Below are 15,189 nucleotides of genomic sequence, written 5' to 3'. Positions count from 1 at the left end.
ATATATTATATAATTTATAATATAAATAATATTCATAAATAATATATAAGATTTGGTTATTAATGTGACTATTTTAATAATATTATATAATTTGTAATTTAAATAATATGCATAAATAATATATAAGATTTGGTTATTATTAAAATAATCACATTATATAATTTGTAATATAAATAATACTCATAAATAATATATAAGATTTGGTTATTAATGTGATTAGTATAATTATTAATTATAATATTATTATAATATTTTAAACACGCGCATTCGTTTTTTAAAGAAATTTTCCACGTATAATGAGCCTTTATAAGTTTGCGCATCTCAATAAGGGAGCCAAAACTGGGCAATTGTCTCACACCGAAAGTTTGAGGGAGAATTGATCGCTATAAATGGCTTGAGGCCAAAATTAACAGTAGCAGCTGGCAAATGGGGTGTTTGCTAAGGTGTTAACAGCTAAGTTAAGGCATCAATGTGATGTCATTAAGATGGGCTAGTGCAATAGATGACATCACTCTAGGATGTTGATACATGACTATCTGAACTGTTTAATACTCAAGATCCACCTGATTCCGAACTTTTTCTTATTTAAAATATGTTGTTACAACTTCTTTAGATTGACATATCTTTTTTATTTAAAATATGTCGTTACAGCTTCTTTAGATCGACATCTTTTTCTTATTTAAAATATCTTGTTACAGCTTCTTTAGATCGACATGGAACATTTTGAACTAATTTGGTGAAACAATAAGCGTTTTCTTATTTAACACTTTGCATATTCATTGACACATGAATATTCGAACCTTGTTTAATACTCAGATCCATGATCCACCCAATTCTAAGATAAGGCATCAATGTGACAACATTAAGTTGGGCTAGTGCAATGGATGACATCAATCTAGGATATCATACTTTGCATATTCGTCGATACATGAATATCTGAATCTTGTTTAATACTTAAATTCAGGATCCGTCTGATGCCGGACTTTTTCTTATTTAAAATGTGTTGTTAGAGCTTTCTAAGTCGACATGGAACATTTTGAACTAATTTGATGAAACAACGATTGTTTTCTTATTGAGTACTATGCCTATTCGTCGATACATGAATATTTGAATCCTGTTTAATACTCAGATCTAGGATCTGCCCGATTTCGAACTTTTTCTTATTTAAAATATGTTGTTAGAGCTCTTTTTGATCGAGATGGAACAATTTGAAGTAATTTGGTGAAACAACTAGTGTTTTCTTATTTAACGGGTAAGATAATGTATCAATGTGATGTCATTAAGATGGGCTAGTGCAACGGATGACATCACTCTAGGATGGCGATACATGAATATCTAAACTGTTTAAAACTAGGGATCCGCCTGATTTCAGACGTTTTCTGATTTAAAATATGTTGTTACAGATTCTTTAGATTGACATCTTTTTCCTATTTAAAATATGTTGTTAGCTTCTTTAGATCGACATCTTTTTCTTATTTAGAATATGTTGTTACAACTTCTTTAGATTGACATGGAACATTTTGAATTAATTTGGTGAAACAACAAGCGTTTTTTTATTTAACACTATGCATATTCGTTGAAACATGACTATCCGAATCTTGTTTAATATTCAGATCCGTGATCCACTCGATTCTAAGATAAGGCATCAACGTGGCAACATTAAGTTGGACTAGTGCAATGGATGACATCAATCTAGGATGTCATACTTTATATATTCGTCGATACATGAATAGCTGAATCTTGTTTAATACTTATATCCAGGATCCGCTCGATTTTAGACTTTTTGTTATTTAAAATGTGTTGTTAGAGATTTTCTAGATCAACATGGAACATTTTGAACTAATTTGGTAAAACAACGATTGTTTTCTTATTTAATACTATGCAGATTCATTGGTATACGAATATCCGAATGCTGTTTAATACGCAGATCTCGGATCTGCCAGATTCCGGAGTTTTTTTTATTTAAAACATGTTGTTAGAGCTTTTTTTGAATGTCCTGGAACATTTTGAACTAATTTGGTGAAACAACAAATATTTTCTTATTTAATGGCTAAGATAAGGCATCAATGTGATGTCATTAAGATGGGCTAGTGCAATGGATGACATCATTCTAGGATGTCGATACATGACTATCCGAACTGTTTAATACTCAGGATCCGTCTGATTCCGGACTTTTTCTTATTTAAAATATATTGTTATGGCTTCTTTAGACTGATATATTCTTCTTATTTAAAATATGTTGTTACAACTTCTTTAGATCGACATGGAATATTTTGAACTAATTTGGTAAAACAACAAGCGTTTTCTTATTTAACACTTTGCATATTCGTCGATACATGAATATTTGAATCTTGTTTAATACTCATATCCATGATCCACCAAATTTTAAGATAAGGTATCAATGTGACAACATTAAGTTGGGCTAGTGCAATGGATGACATCAATCTAGGATGTCGTACTTCACATATTCATGGATACATGAATATCTTAATGTTGTTTAATACCTATATTTAGGATCTACCCGATTCCAGGCTTTTTCTTATTTGTGTTGTTAGAGCTTTTCTAGATGGACATGGAACATTTTGAACTAATTTGGTGAAACAACGAGTGTTTTCTTATTGAACGACTAAGATAAGGCATCAATGTGATGTCATTAAGATAAGCTAATGCAATGGATGACATCACTCTAGGATGTCGATACATGAATATCCGAACTGTTTAATATGCAGGATCCGCCCGGTTTCGAACTTTTTCTTATTTAAAATATGTTGTTATAGCTTTTTTAGATTGACATCTTTTTCTTATTTAAAATATGTTGTTACAGCTTCTTTAGATCGACGTCTTTTTCTTATTTAAAATATGTTGTTACAACTTTCTTTAAATCGATATGGAACATTTTTAACTAATTTGATGAAACAACAAGTGTTTTCTTATTTAACACTATGCATAATCGTCGATACATGAATATTCGACTCTTCTTTAATACTCAGTTCCAAGATCTGTCCGATTCTAAGATAAGGCATGAATGTGACAACATTAAGTTGGGCTAGTGCAATAGATGACATCAATCTAGGGTGTCATACTTTGCATATTCGTCGATACATGAATATCTGAATCCTGTTTAATACTTAGATCCAGAATCTGCCGGATTCCAGGTTTTTTATTATTTAAAATGTGTTGTTAGAGCGTTTTTAGATCGAAGTGGAATGTTTTGAACTAATTTGGCAAAACAAAGAGTGTTTTCTTATTTAACACTTTGGATATTCGCCGATACATGAATATATGAATCCTATTTAATACTTAGATCCTGGATCTGCCTGATTCTGGATTTTTTCTTATTTAAAATATGTTGTTAGAGCTTTTTTGATCGACATGAAACATTTTGAACTAATTTGGTGAAAGAACGAGTGTTTTCTTATTTAAAATATGGTGTTAGAGCTTTTGTAGATCGACATGGAACACTCTGAACTATTTTGGTGAAACAATTAGTGATAAATTGAAGATTTTGAACTAATTTGGCTAACATAACGCATCAATGTGATGACATTAAGATGGGCTAGTTTTTGGTGAAACAACGAGTGAGAAATTGAAGATTTTCGATTTTGGGTAAAAAATTGTAGAATTTCAAAACTAGATCTCATCGAACAAAGGCTTCGATTCAACAAATCATGATCTAGATTCATTGACAGCGAGTTGCAAATTTTGGTTCATTCCCTTTACGACCGCCATATGCCCCCTGGATCTCGATGTTATGGCAGCAAAACTGCTCTTACCACCTTGTTGGTGTGCCCAATGGGGTGTATGGTAAGGTGTTAATGGTTAACATAAAGCATAAATGTGATGACATCTATTAAGAAGGCCTAGTGCTTGATTGACAAGTGCCCAATGGATGACATCAATATGGGATGTCATACTCTGCATATTTGTCGATACATGAATAGCTGAATCCTATTTAATACTCAGATCCAAGATCCGCCGGATGCCGGACTAAGAGGTCACTTAATCTATTTAATAATGGAAAAAAAAGGGGGAATAAAATCAATATTAATGACTTTTTCTTATTTAAAATATGTTGTTAGAGTTTAGATTGACATGGAACATTTTGAACTAATTTGGTCAAACAACGAGTGAGAAATTGAAGATTTTCAATTTCGGGTAAAACATTGTTGAATTTCAAAACTAAATCTCATATAACAAAAGTTTTGATTCAACAAATCATGATTTAGATTCATTGACAGCGAGTCGCAAATTCTGCTTTATTCCCTTCACGACCACCATATGCCCCCTTAGATCTCTATGTTATGGCAGCAAACTGCTCTTACCACCTTGTTGGTGTGCCCAATGGAACTTGCCAATCTGGATGTCATACTCTGTATATTCGTAGATACATGAATATTCAAATCCTGCTTAATACTCAGATCCAGGATCGCTCAATTCCGGATCAAAGAATCTCTGAATCTGTTTAATACTGGAAAAGAAAAGGAAAAAAAAATCAATATTAATTGCTTTTTTTAATTAAAAAATGTTGCTAAAGAGTTTTTAGATCGACATGAATGAAACATTTTGAACTAATTTGGTGAAACAACGAGTGAGAAATCGAAGTGAGAAATCGAAGATTTTCGATTTCGGGTAAAAAATTGTAGAATCTTAAAACTAGATCTCATCGAACAAGGCTTTGATTCAACAAATCATGATCTAGATTCATTGACTGCGAGTTGCAAATTCTAGTTCATTCCCTTTACAACCGCCATATGCTCCTTGGATCTCTATGTTATAGCAGCAAACTGCTCTTACCACCTTGTTGGTTGTTCCTGCAGTATTTTGCATGTCCATCAAGAGGCCAACTTGGCGGTTGACTACCTAGCTAAAAGTGTTGTAAATCTCCCTAATGCCACAGTTTGGCATACCCGGCCACCTGATTATCTTTCTTCTCTTATTTCTTCGGATATGGCAAGGATTATACATGGTAAGGTGTCAACAGTTGAGATAAGGTGTCAGTGTGATGACAACTGCTAAGATGGGCTAGTGCCCAATGTTTTGAAAGCGAATCGCAAATTCTGGTTCATTCCCTTCATTACTGCCATATGCCCCCTTGAATCTCTATGTCATGACAACAAACTGCTCTTTCCACCTTGTTGATTGTTCCTACAGTATTTTGCATGTCCATCAAGAGGCCAACTTGGTGGCTAATTACTTAGCTAAAAGTGTTGTAGATCTCTCTGACGCCATGGTTTGGTGTGCCTAGCCACTTGACTATCTTTCTTCTCTTATTTCTTCAGATATGGCTAGGACTATACATGATAAGGTGTCAGCCGCTAACATAAAGTGTCAGTGTGATGACAACTGTTAAGATGCGCTAGTGCCCAATGTTTTGAAATGTTTATGGAAATTACCCTTAAAAAAAGTCAAAATGGTGATGCGCCAATCTGTGATGTCATACTCTGCATATTTGCATATTCATGATGTCATCACACTGATTCTACTAATTCTACATAGTAGAATTGCCAAATCCCGTTTAATACTTAGATTCGGGATGGATTGGGCGATATCCGATCCTGATCGCCCAATTTCAGATCGGGTCACCGATTTTTAAAGCACTGTTTCATTTGAATAGATCTGTAATAAAAATCAACAACAAAACTAACGGAAAAAAAACAAGGAAAAAAAATGGCAAAAACAATGACAAAAGCAAAAATCAATCTTAATGATTTTTTATTTTGATTTAAAAAATGTTGTTGGAGCTTTTTTAGATCGACATAAATGGAACATTTTGAACTAATTTGGTGAAACAACAATTGAGAAATCAAAGATTTTTTATTTCGGGTTAAAAATTATAGAATTTCAAAGCTAGATCACATCGAACAAAGACTTTGACTCAACAAATCATAATCCAGATTCATTGAAAGCGAGTCGCAAATTCTGGTTCATTCCTTTCACGACTGCCATATGCCCCCTAGATATCTACATCATGACAGTAACTTTCTCTTACCACCTTATTGATTGTTCCTGCAGTATTTTACATGTCCATCGAGTGGCCAACTTGGTGGCTGACTACCTAGCTAAAAGTGTTGTATATCTCTCAGACACCACTGTTTGGCATGCCCATCCACCTAACTTCTTTTCTTCTCTTATTTCTTTGGATATGACTAGGACTATGCATGGTATGGTGTCAGAAGGCTAACATAAGGTGTCAGTGTGGTGACAATTGATAAGATGGGCAAGTGCCCAATGAAACTCACCAATATGTGATTTTATACTCTGCGTATTCACCGATATATGACATCATCACACTGATTCTACGCAGTAGAATTGCCGAATCCAGTTTACTAAGATCTAGGACGGCACACTGATTATATATATTAGAATCGTCGAATCCTATTTAATACTCAGATCTAGGATCGCTCGATTCCAGATCTGGTCACCGATTTTTAAAACACTGGTTCATTTAAATAGATCTATAGTAAAAATCAACAACAAAAGTTAAAATAAAATATTAAAAAAAGGAAAAAAAAAGGTACAAAAAAAACAATCTTAATGACTTTTTTTTTTTTAATTTTAAAAATGTTGTTAGAGCTTTTATATATCGACATGAATGGAACATTTTGAACTAATTTGGTGAAACAATGAGGGAGAAATCGAAGATTTTCGATTTCGAGTTAAAATTGTAGAATTTCAAAACTAAATCTCTTTGAACAATGACTTTGATTCAATAAATCATGATCTAGATTCATTGAAACTGAGTCGCAAATTTTGGTTCATTCCCTTCACGACCGCCATATGCCCCCCATGGATCTCTACGTCATAGCAACAAATTGCTCTTACTACCTTCTTGGTTGTTCTTGCAGTATTTTGCATGTCAATCGAGAGGCCAACTTGGCAGCTGATTACCTAGCTAAAAGTGATGTAGATCTCTTCACGCCACAATTTGGTGTTCCCGGCCACTTGACTGTCTTTCTTCTCTTATTTCTTCGGGGATGGCTATGATTATACATGGCAAGGTGTCAGTGGTTTATATAAGCTGTCAGTGTGATGACAACTATTAAGATAGGCTAGTGCCCAATTTTTGAAATTTTTTCCCATATTACCCTAAGAAAAAGTCAAAATGGTGATATGTCTCCAATTTCTAATGAAACTCGCCAATATGTGATGTCGTACTCTACATATTCGCAGATTTATCATGTCATCGCACCGAGTCTACTAATTCTACACAATACAATCGTCGAATCTTGTTTCATACTCAAATCCGAGACGGATTGGACGATATCCGATCCGGATCGCCCAATTCCAGTTCGGGTCACCGATTTTTAAAACACTGGTTCATGTAAATAGATCTGTAATAAAAATCAACAACAAAAGTTTTTGTTTTTGTTTTTATTTTTTTATTTTTTTTTAAAAAAGGAAAAAAAAAAAGAGCAAAACAAAACAAATGGAAAAAAATGGCAAAAGCAAAAAATCGATCTTAATGATTTTTTTATTTTGATCTAAAAAATATTAAAAGTGAGATACAAATTCTGCTTCATTCCCTTCACGACCGCCATATGCCGCCCTTAGATCTCTACGTTATGGCAGGATACTGCTCTTACCACTTTGTTGGTTGTTCCTGCGGTATTTTGCATGTCCATCGAATAGCCAACTTGGTGGATGACTACCACCTAGCTAAAAGTGTTGTAGATCTCTCTGACATCACGGTTTGACGCACCCAACCACCTAACTATATTTCTTCGAATATGGCTAGGAGTATACATGAAGAAATTGTAACACAAATTTTGTATTCTTTATTCTTTTCTTCTCTATTAATGATAAATAGATAGGGGCCCAAATTCTCATTGATTTACCCAAAAAGGAAAAGATATGATACGTGCCAAATATGAGGTTTTAATTATTATTTTAACTGACTTTTTGTTACATAAGAATTGGTACAAACTCTTCTAGTGTAAAACTTGTTGGTGAAACCTTTATTTGTAAAGAGGATAGTATGGTGTCCACATCATGGGGAAGCTAGAAGGGTACGATTATTAGATTTGGTGATATCCAAAATCACCTCATGGTTTCTCATAAAGCCGTTAAAGGCTACATAAACCCAACAATGTTGAGAAGGAGGAAGACCAAAAACATGATAGAGACAGATTGGACGATGAATTGGCCAGTGGAGAGTGAGAGAGAGGGAAAGAAGCAATAGACTAAGAAAAAAATTGAAGGCATTTTCTTGTGAGAGGTAAGAGAGAGAGAGAGAGAGAGTGAGAGAGAGAGAGAATTATAGAGAGGAGATAGTAGACTCGAAAGTTTTAGTGCTGTGAGAGAGAAGCAGGGAAATGGAGTTAAATTTACATGGCTACTATTCAGTCTTTCAAAAACCGAAATCAGGCTTATTTCGGCTTTTGAAAAACTGAAAATAGACAGTTTTGTCTTGTAAAAAAGTATTATGAAGTTGAAAAAATGATATATGTGTGATAATGAAAACTTTCAGGTATTTTTGTTATAATGAAAAAAAAACAGATATTTACGTAATTTTTCCAAAATTTTAAAATAGATATAGTTTCTCTTTAAAAATTTAGAGATAGTTTCTCTATCTAAACTTATAATTTGATATAGTTTCTCTATTTAAAATATTTAATATAGTTTCTTTCTCTAAAACATTTAAGATAGTCTCTCTTAAAATATTGTTCAAACGCTTGAAATTTATAGTTTCTCTCTCTAAAAATTAAATTGAGATAATTTCTCCTTGTAAATATTGTAAAATAGTTTCTCTGTCTAAACTTGAATTTTGAGATTGTTTAATTCGGGACCCAATAGGAAAAAGACCCTATGCAAATTTTTCCTAAAATATTTTCACGTGTTTAAAAGTATCAATCAAACATGTGTATCCTCTATTTTCATATAAAAATTTTCCCGAAATTATTCTCACGCAAACCAAATCACCCCTGTGGGATTTAGAGCTGAAAATTTGTTTGGAAGCTCCTTGTTCAATTCCCTCGTCATAATATGACTTATTGCTAGTTATTTGCTATAATGAAGAGTGGATTGAAGCCTAAATGTCGCTCAAAACAAAGCAACTATGAATGAATTTTTGTCTTCATAAGATAATTTGAGGCAAAATTGATATCAGCTCAATTCTCCACAAATTTAAAGAGAGACAGTGGCCATAAATTCATCAAAAATTGGCTAAGCAGCAAGGAGCAATGGTGATGACTCAAAGGTCCCAAACTACTGAATAATATTTGTTTTGGGTAATTCAGTGGGGATGACGGCCCCTACTTTTTTTTAAAAAAATCATTAGTTGTTTTTTAATGCGTTAGGTGAGAATGGAAGCCTAGATCTTAACTAGGGTACAAGTGGTGCCATAACAAAATATAAAGAGAGACACTGGCCATAAATTCATCAAAAATTGGCTAAACAGCAAGGAGAAATGGTGACGACTCAAAGGCCCCAAACTACTGAATAATATTTGTTTTGGGTAATTCAGTGGGGATGATGGCCCCTACTTTTTTTAAAAAAATCATTAATTGTTTTTTCATGCATTAGGTGAGAATGAAAGCCTAGATCTTAGCTAGGGCACAAGTGGTGCCATCACCATGACTCCAACCCCATTCTCAAAAAAATAAAGTAAGTCTGTAGGGATTTGAGCCCTACCCTGGTAAAAATAGAGTTAGAGACTTCATCAAGGGGCTCAGCAATGCTACCGCCAAGGCCCCAGGCCATCCTCAACCCCAAACTACTGATACTTCACCCAAATAGCCATTACTTAATGGATGTATTTTGTATAAGGCCGAGGCCCTAAATAAAGTAAGGCGCGCCTTCAAATAGTATCAAAAGTTGTTATTTCAATATTGGATATCTTTGTGAAGGCTTGAAATTTTATTTTCATCTCTAGTTATAAAATTTAAAGCTTAAAAAATAGTGTAGATTGAGCAGATCTATGAACATTTGAAAATCTTGAAAATTGACGGTCCAAAGATACATTATAAGATGCACTATTTTCAAAACTTAAAATCTATTTTGTTCCCATGTCCATGCATCTTGATGTTTAGATGTTCAATTTTATGATTCATCAAAACAACTACTGCTAATAAAATATTGAGGTGTTCATTAATTTGATTGTTCAAGGCCTCGTTCTTATATAAACTTTTTCCGTACTTAATTGCCCTTTGGTGAATATGAGACAAAAAGTTAGTTTCCAACTATTAGATGACCTAAACTTTTGGTTTTCCACCCATTATTTGATATAGGCTTTATAAATACCTTTGCCTTGATCATTCTCACGGTCTACAAGTACAGATATAGGTTAATAATTAAAGGAAGCGGTTAGCAATCTGCTAAGCTCGCATATATAGAAATGCGGGCTTGGCAATAAATATATTTTATTGAAAGTATTAGGGAGGAAGGCCGGGTTGCTAGCTATTGTGGTCTGCTCAGGGATTCTTTGGGGACTACTATATAGGCCTATTAGGGCAACTTGCATCCTTGTTCAGCCAATGAAATAGAGTTTTGGACTCTCTTTCATGGGATCTCGAGGGTTGAGAATGACTATCATCGGAGTATAGTTGAAGGGGACTCATTTAACGTAATCAAGTGGTGTTGCCAACTTGCTTGTACCCTGTGGCAGTGGACGCACATTTGAGATCCCATTGACCTTGTTTTGGAAAATCGTGAGATCTTATTAGCCTTAGAGAGAGAGAGAGAGAGAGAGAGAGGGAGAGAGAGAGAAGATGGAGATTCAAAACTAGAGCCACGATATGGATGCAAGGGGTGAAGAAGTATGCAAATAAGGGTTTCGATAAGGATTTCTGACAAGAAAGATCAGGGGTTTGGTGATAGAGGTATTCTTCTTTGATTGAGTTAGGGCATTATGATTGGAAACTTGTGGGTAGAAAATTCATAATTTGAAGAGAGGGGTTTTTGCAAAGCTTGGATCTGTTGGGTTTTGCAAAGCTTGGATTTGTGGAGGATCAGGAAGTTTCCAGCGATACTTCATGTAGCTTTCTGGTGGCATTTAGGGGGGGTTTTTTAAAAGAGAGAAAGAAGCTTGTTTTGGTTTTTAAGAGAGAGAGATAGAAGCATGTTTGGTGGGATCTACAGAGGGTAAGAAGTTTGATTGGTGGGGTTTCAAAGCAAAAAAGCACATATGCTTGCTAGAGAGAGAATGAAGCTTTTTTGGTGGGGCTTAATGAGGGAGGGTTTTGACTGCAGAGGGAGGGTTATCAGACCGAGGGTTTCACTTGCAGAGGGAAGGTTTACAATGGTAGAGTTTTAAATTAAGGATTGTAGAGGAAGGGTTTGCAGAGGGAGGGTGCAGAGGGAGGTTTTGTGCAGAGTTTTTGATTGCAGAGGTCTATTCACCAGGGGCAAGATTGCCAAGAGAAGGTTCAAATTGCTGGGTGAGAGATGTTTGTGGTTTAATGAAGTTTCTACCTATAGTTTTCATTGATAGTCTCTTTGTGGAAGAATCGCATCTCAATTCTCTCCGCCATCTAATGATTGTTTTGGTTTAGGGGACTGGGCAAGACCAGCCTGGGGTCTTTCTTATTTGCGGGATGTTCGTCCTCTTGGAGCAAATAAGGTTCTGGTCTTTCTTAGAATGGCTGATGGACTAAATTTGTTCTCTCTCTCTAGATTGGCTAAGGCTTGTGGCAAACGTTTGCCTTTGGATTACTGGAGTTCCCCAATACATGGATCCCTGGTAAAGAAGGATCGGGTTTGGGTTAGATTTAGGGGTATTCCTCTTCATGCTTGTAAAGCTTGCTACCTTCCAAAAATTAGCAAATGTTAGTGGGTCGTACTGTGACATTGACTAGAATTTACTGAAAATGGGCCCACTAGATTTTGTTAGCGTTCAACTGTGGAACTTGGCAGAGTCTCCTATTCCTTTGAAGATTCACTTATTGGTGGGCCTTGAAAGTTTCATGATCAATGTGGTGGTTGAAGAGTCTGAGTCCCCTAGGGAGGAGCGAGACCCAGAGCATATCTTAGTTGGGCGGTGTAGCAATGATGAGTGGATGGTGGTTAGCCGGAAAGAAAATAAAAATGCTTCCCCTGTTGCAAGTTTGTTTGGGCAAGCACATAGGCATCAGATCCCATGGATGAAGATGACACGTGGTGGTCAGTTACTTTTAAAAATTTTGAAATTCAAAAAGCGTTGGGTACAGGTAGGCCACTTTCCTAACAATACCTTTGACTACCTCCCTAAACGGGATGAGCTCTCTGTGAGAGACATTGGTGCTCTTAAGGGACCACCGAAACGTTTTCCTCAATATGGGAAAGATTTGGACTTGGATGGGTGCGCTATTGGGAAGAGCAATCATACCAGCGTGGAGGCTGACCTGTACCCAGCGATGATGGCGTCGTACCAATCCTACCTTGGGAAGAACCCCACTCCTTTATTGCAACGCGTTCCTTTGGGTTTGGGTTGTTCGCCTTCTCCCTTTGGTCTTGCTAGTGTTACAGGTTGGCAACCTTTTTCTTCCGCTGAAGCCTGCTTCTTCTAGTTGTTACCATTGCTAGTGGCTTTGCTGTGGTGGTCCTTTGTTGTGAAAATGAGTTCTCTTCCCTTCCGTTTCATTGCTAAAAAGAAAAAAGTTCCGAAAGAGGAAAAACGACAGCCTATTGATCCTTTAGCAATGATTTTGGTGGAAGATATTGAAATGGATGGTGCTCTGGAGATGGTGGACGGGGTTGGTGCTTATGAAGGTGCTCTTGATGGTGTTTTTGAAGCTGTTGAAAGAGTGGATCACGCTAATGGTGCTCTGACCATGGTGGAAGTAGGATGGGAGCAGTCGATTGAGGTTATTCCTCAATCTGTACCTTTGCTTCTTCGTTTTTCTTCGATCGGTCTTGTGGGTTCAACTATGGAGGAGGGTCCTTTAGAAGTGAAGGAAGACTTAGATTATGGTTGCCTGTTAATAGCTGAGAAGGATACCACTTCGGAATGCCCTCCACAGTTAGGCCCCCTAGCCCATTGGATGATGGTTTCCATACCAATGGTGAGGATGAGAAGTTGTCCTCCTTGATTGATGATTATGGACTTTCTTTTGAATTTCAATTGGCTTTGGTGGTCCAAACTTCGAAGGAGAAGATCAAAACTGCGAAGCTTGCTATAGTAGTTATTGCGAAAGATCTGCTGCTGGTTACTCCCAAGAAAAAGAGCTCTGTGTCCCGAAACGATAGCCAAGCAGTTTGATTTTCGGCTCACCTAGCCGTGATGGGCATCAAAGGGAGGTGCGTGGGTGGTATCATCTTTAAGGATGATGTTAGTAGCGATTCCTCTAGCTCGGGGGAGTTCATGGACGATGTTTCAGATCACGTAGATGGAGACGATGGTGGTTCCTTTGCTGAGGGACCAAGTTCTACCTCTAACCCTTAATGATTATTCTTACTTAGAATGTTAGAGTTCTGGGTGATCCCAGACATAGGAACGATGTTAAACTGTTGGTTCACAAGTTTAGACCTGAAGTTCTTATTTTGCAAGAAACTAAGTCTTCTACTCCAGATTTATCTGTGGTTAGAGACATTTGGGGTAATGGGGCTTCGGGGGTTTTATGAATCTTGTGGGATCCAGTTCTTTTACATTGTTTTGATGTAGTTAAGAGAGAGAGAATTTTGGGCATCTTCTTTGAGGGACCAGGTGGTGGTTTCAAATGGGTTATTGTCAATGTCTATGGCCATGTGATGCCTTCTCTTAAAGAAGGTTTTCTTATTGATTTGGGTGATGTCGTGCATGATGTGCCCATTTGTTTGGGTGGTGATTTTAACTTCATTCGTTGGTCGGATGAGATGTCATCCAATCCTTTTATTAACTTGTTGATGTAGATGTTTAATTCGTTTATTGAGTGTTTTCAATTGTTTGACTTGCCTGTAATGGGTGCTAAATTTACTTGGTCAAATTGTTGTGCTAATAATCTTAGTATGTCTAAGTTGGACCATTTTTTGGTGACTCTGGATTGGATGGAAGGCTTTCATTTGGTTACTGTCAAAGCACTGCCCAGGCTTTCATCTGATCACACCCCTCTTTTGCTCAATATTACTTTTAGTAAAAGCGGAAAAAAGCATTTCCATTTTGAGCTCTATTGGTTGGATGAACCGGGTGTTGTTGATCTTATTAAATCTACCTGGTTGAATTCTATTAGCTTTGGGTCAGTGGACTTCATTCTCCACAAGAAACTCGTCAATGTGAAACATAAGTTGTTGGCTTGGAAAGCTGAGAATTTGTCTTCGGTTAAGAAGAAAATTGATTAGGTGTTGTCCGATATCCAATGGTGAGATCAGGATATCCAACATGTAGGGCTCATTTCTGAGGTTGATATGGTGGAGAAAAGTATGTTGTTGTCCAATTTGGAGTCTCTGAATAAAGTAGAGGAGATGTATTGGAAAGAAAGATCTAGGGTGAGATGGGTGAAAGAAGGTGATCGCAATACTAAGTTCTTTCATGCTATTGTTAGTGCTCGTCATAGACAGAATGACTTGTCTAATCTGGTGATTCCTGGTGTTGCTGAAGATGACCACTCTGGGTGGGAGGAGGGTATTATTGCTTATTTTCTTAAAGCCTTCTCTACTGAAATCCCTTTTAAACCCAAGATGGACGGCTTAGCCTTTTCTTCGCTTTCCCCTTCTATTGCTAACGATTTGGAGAGAGAGGTTTCTATGGATGAATGTAAACTTGCCGTTTTAAACTACCAGGAGATAGAACCTCAGGCCCTGATGGCTTCCCTCTTTCTTTTTTCCAACGGTTCTGACACCTGATTAAAATAGAGCTGTTGGAGATGGTTAGGGAGTTCATGGAGACGGGGGAATTTTTTAAGGGAGTTAATGCTACTTTCATATCCTTAATCCCTAAGAGATCTGCTATCTCATCTCTTTCGGATATCAGGCCTATCAGCCTCCTTACCAGCCTCTATGAAATTGTAGCAAAAATTTTTGCTGAAAGGTTGAAAGTGGTTCTCCCTATGATCATCTCTGACATGCAATCCACTTTTATCGAAAATAGGTTAATTTCAGACATCGTGCTTATTGCCCAGGAATGCATCCATTTTAGGCTTTTGAGCAGTGAACCGTGTATTGTGATTAAATTGGATATGGAGAAAACCTACGATAAAGTTTAATGGTGTATTCTGTTAGAAGTTATGAAACATATGGGTTTTGGTCCTAAGTGGAGGAGATGGATTTTTGGTTGCCTTTCCACAGCTCACTTTTCGGTTC

General features: G+C 36.4%; 1 protein-coding gene across 1 annotated transcript; it reads left to right on the top strand.

Moving 5' to 3' along the window:
• Window positions 1-13,851: 13,851 nt before the first annotated feature.
• Window positions 13,852-14,229, top strand: LOC148782055 (uncharacterized). Its single transcript, XM_088866273.1, has one exon. The coding sequence runs from the start codon at window positions 13,852-13,854 to the stop codon at window positions 14,227-14,229; it is 378 nt and encodes a 125-aa protein (XP_088722399.1).
• Window positions 14,230-15,189: the final 960 nt, after the last annotated feature.

This window comes from Amborella trichopoda, chromosome 5 (genome assembly GCF_054954075.1).
Source record: "Amborella trichopoda isolate Santa Cruz 75 chromosome 5, AtrichopodaSantaCruz75HAP2 v2.0, whole genome shotgun sequence".
Classification (NCBI taxonomy): Eukaryota; Viridiplantae; Streptophyta; class Magnoliopsida; order Amborellales; family Amborellaceae; genus Amborella; species Amborella trichopoda.
This window is presented reverse-complemented; position numbering and strand designations above follow the sequence as displayed.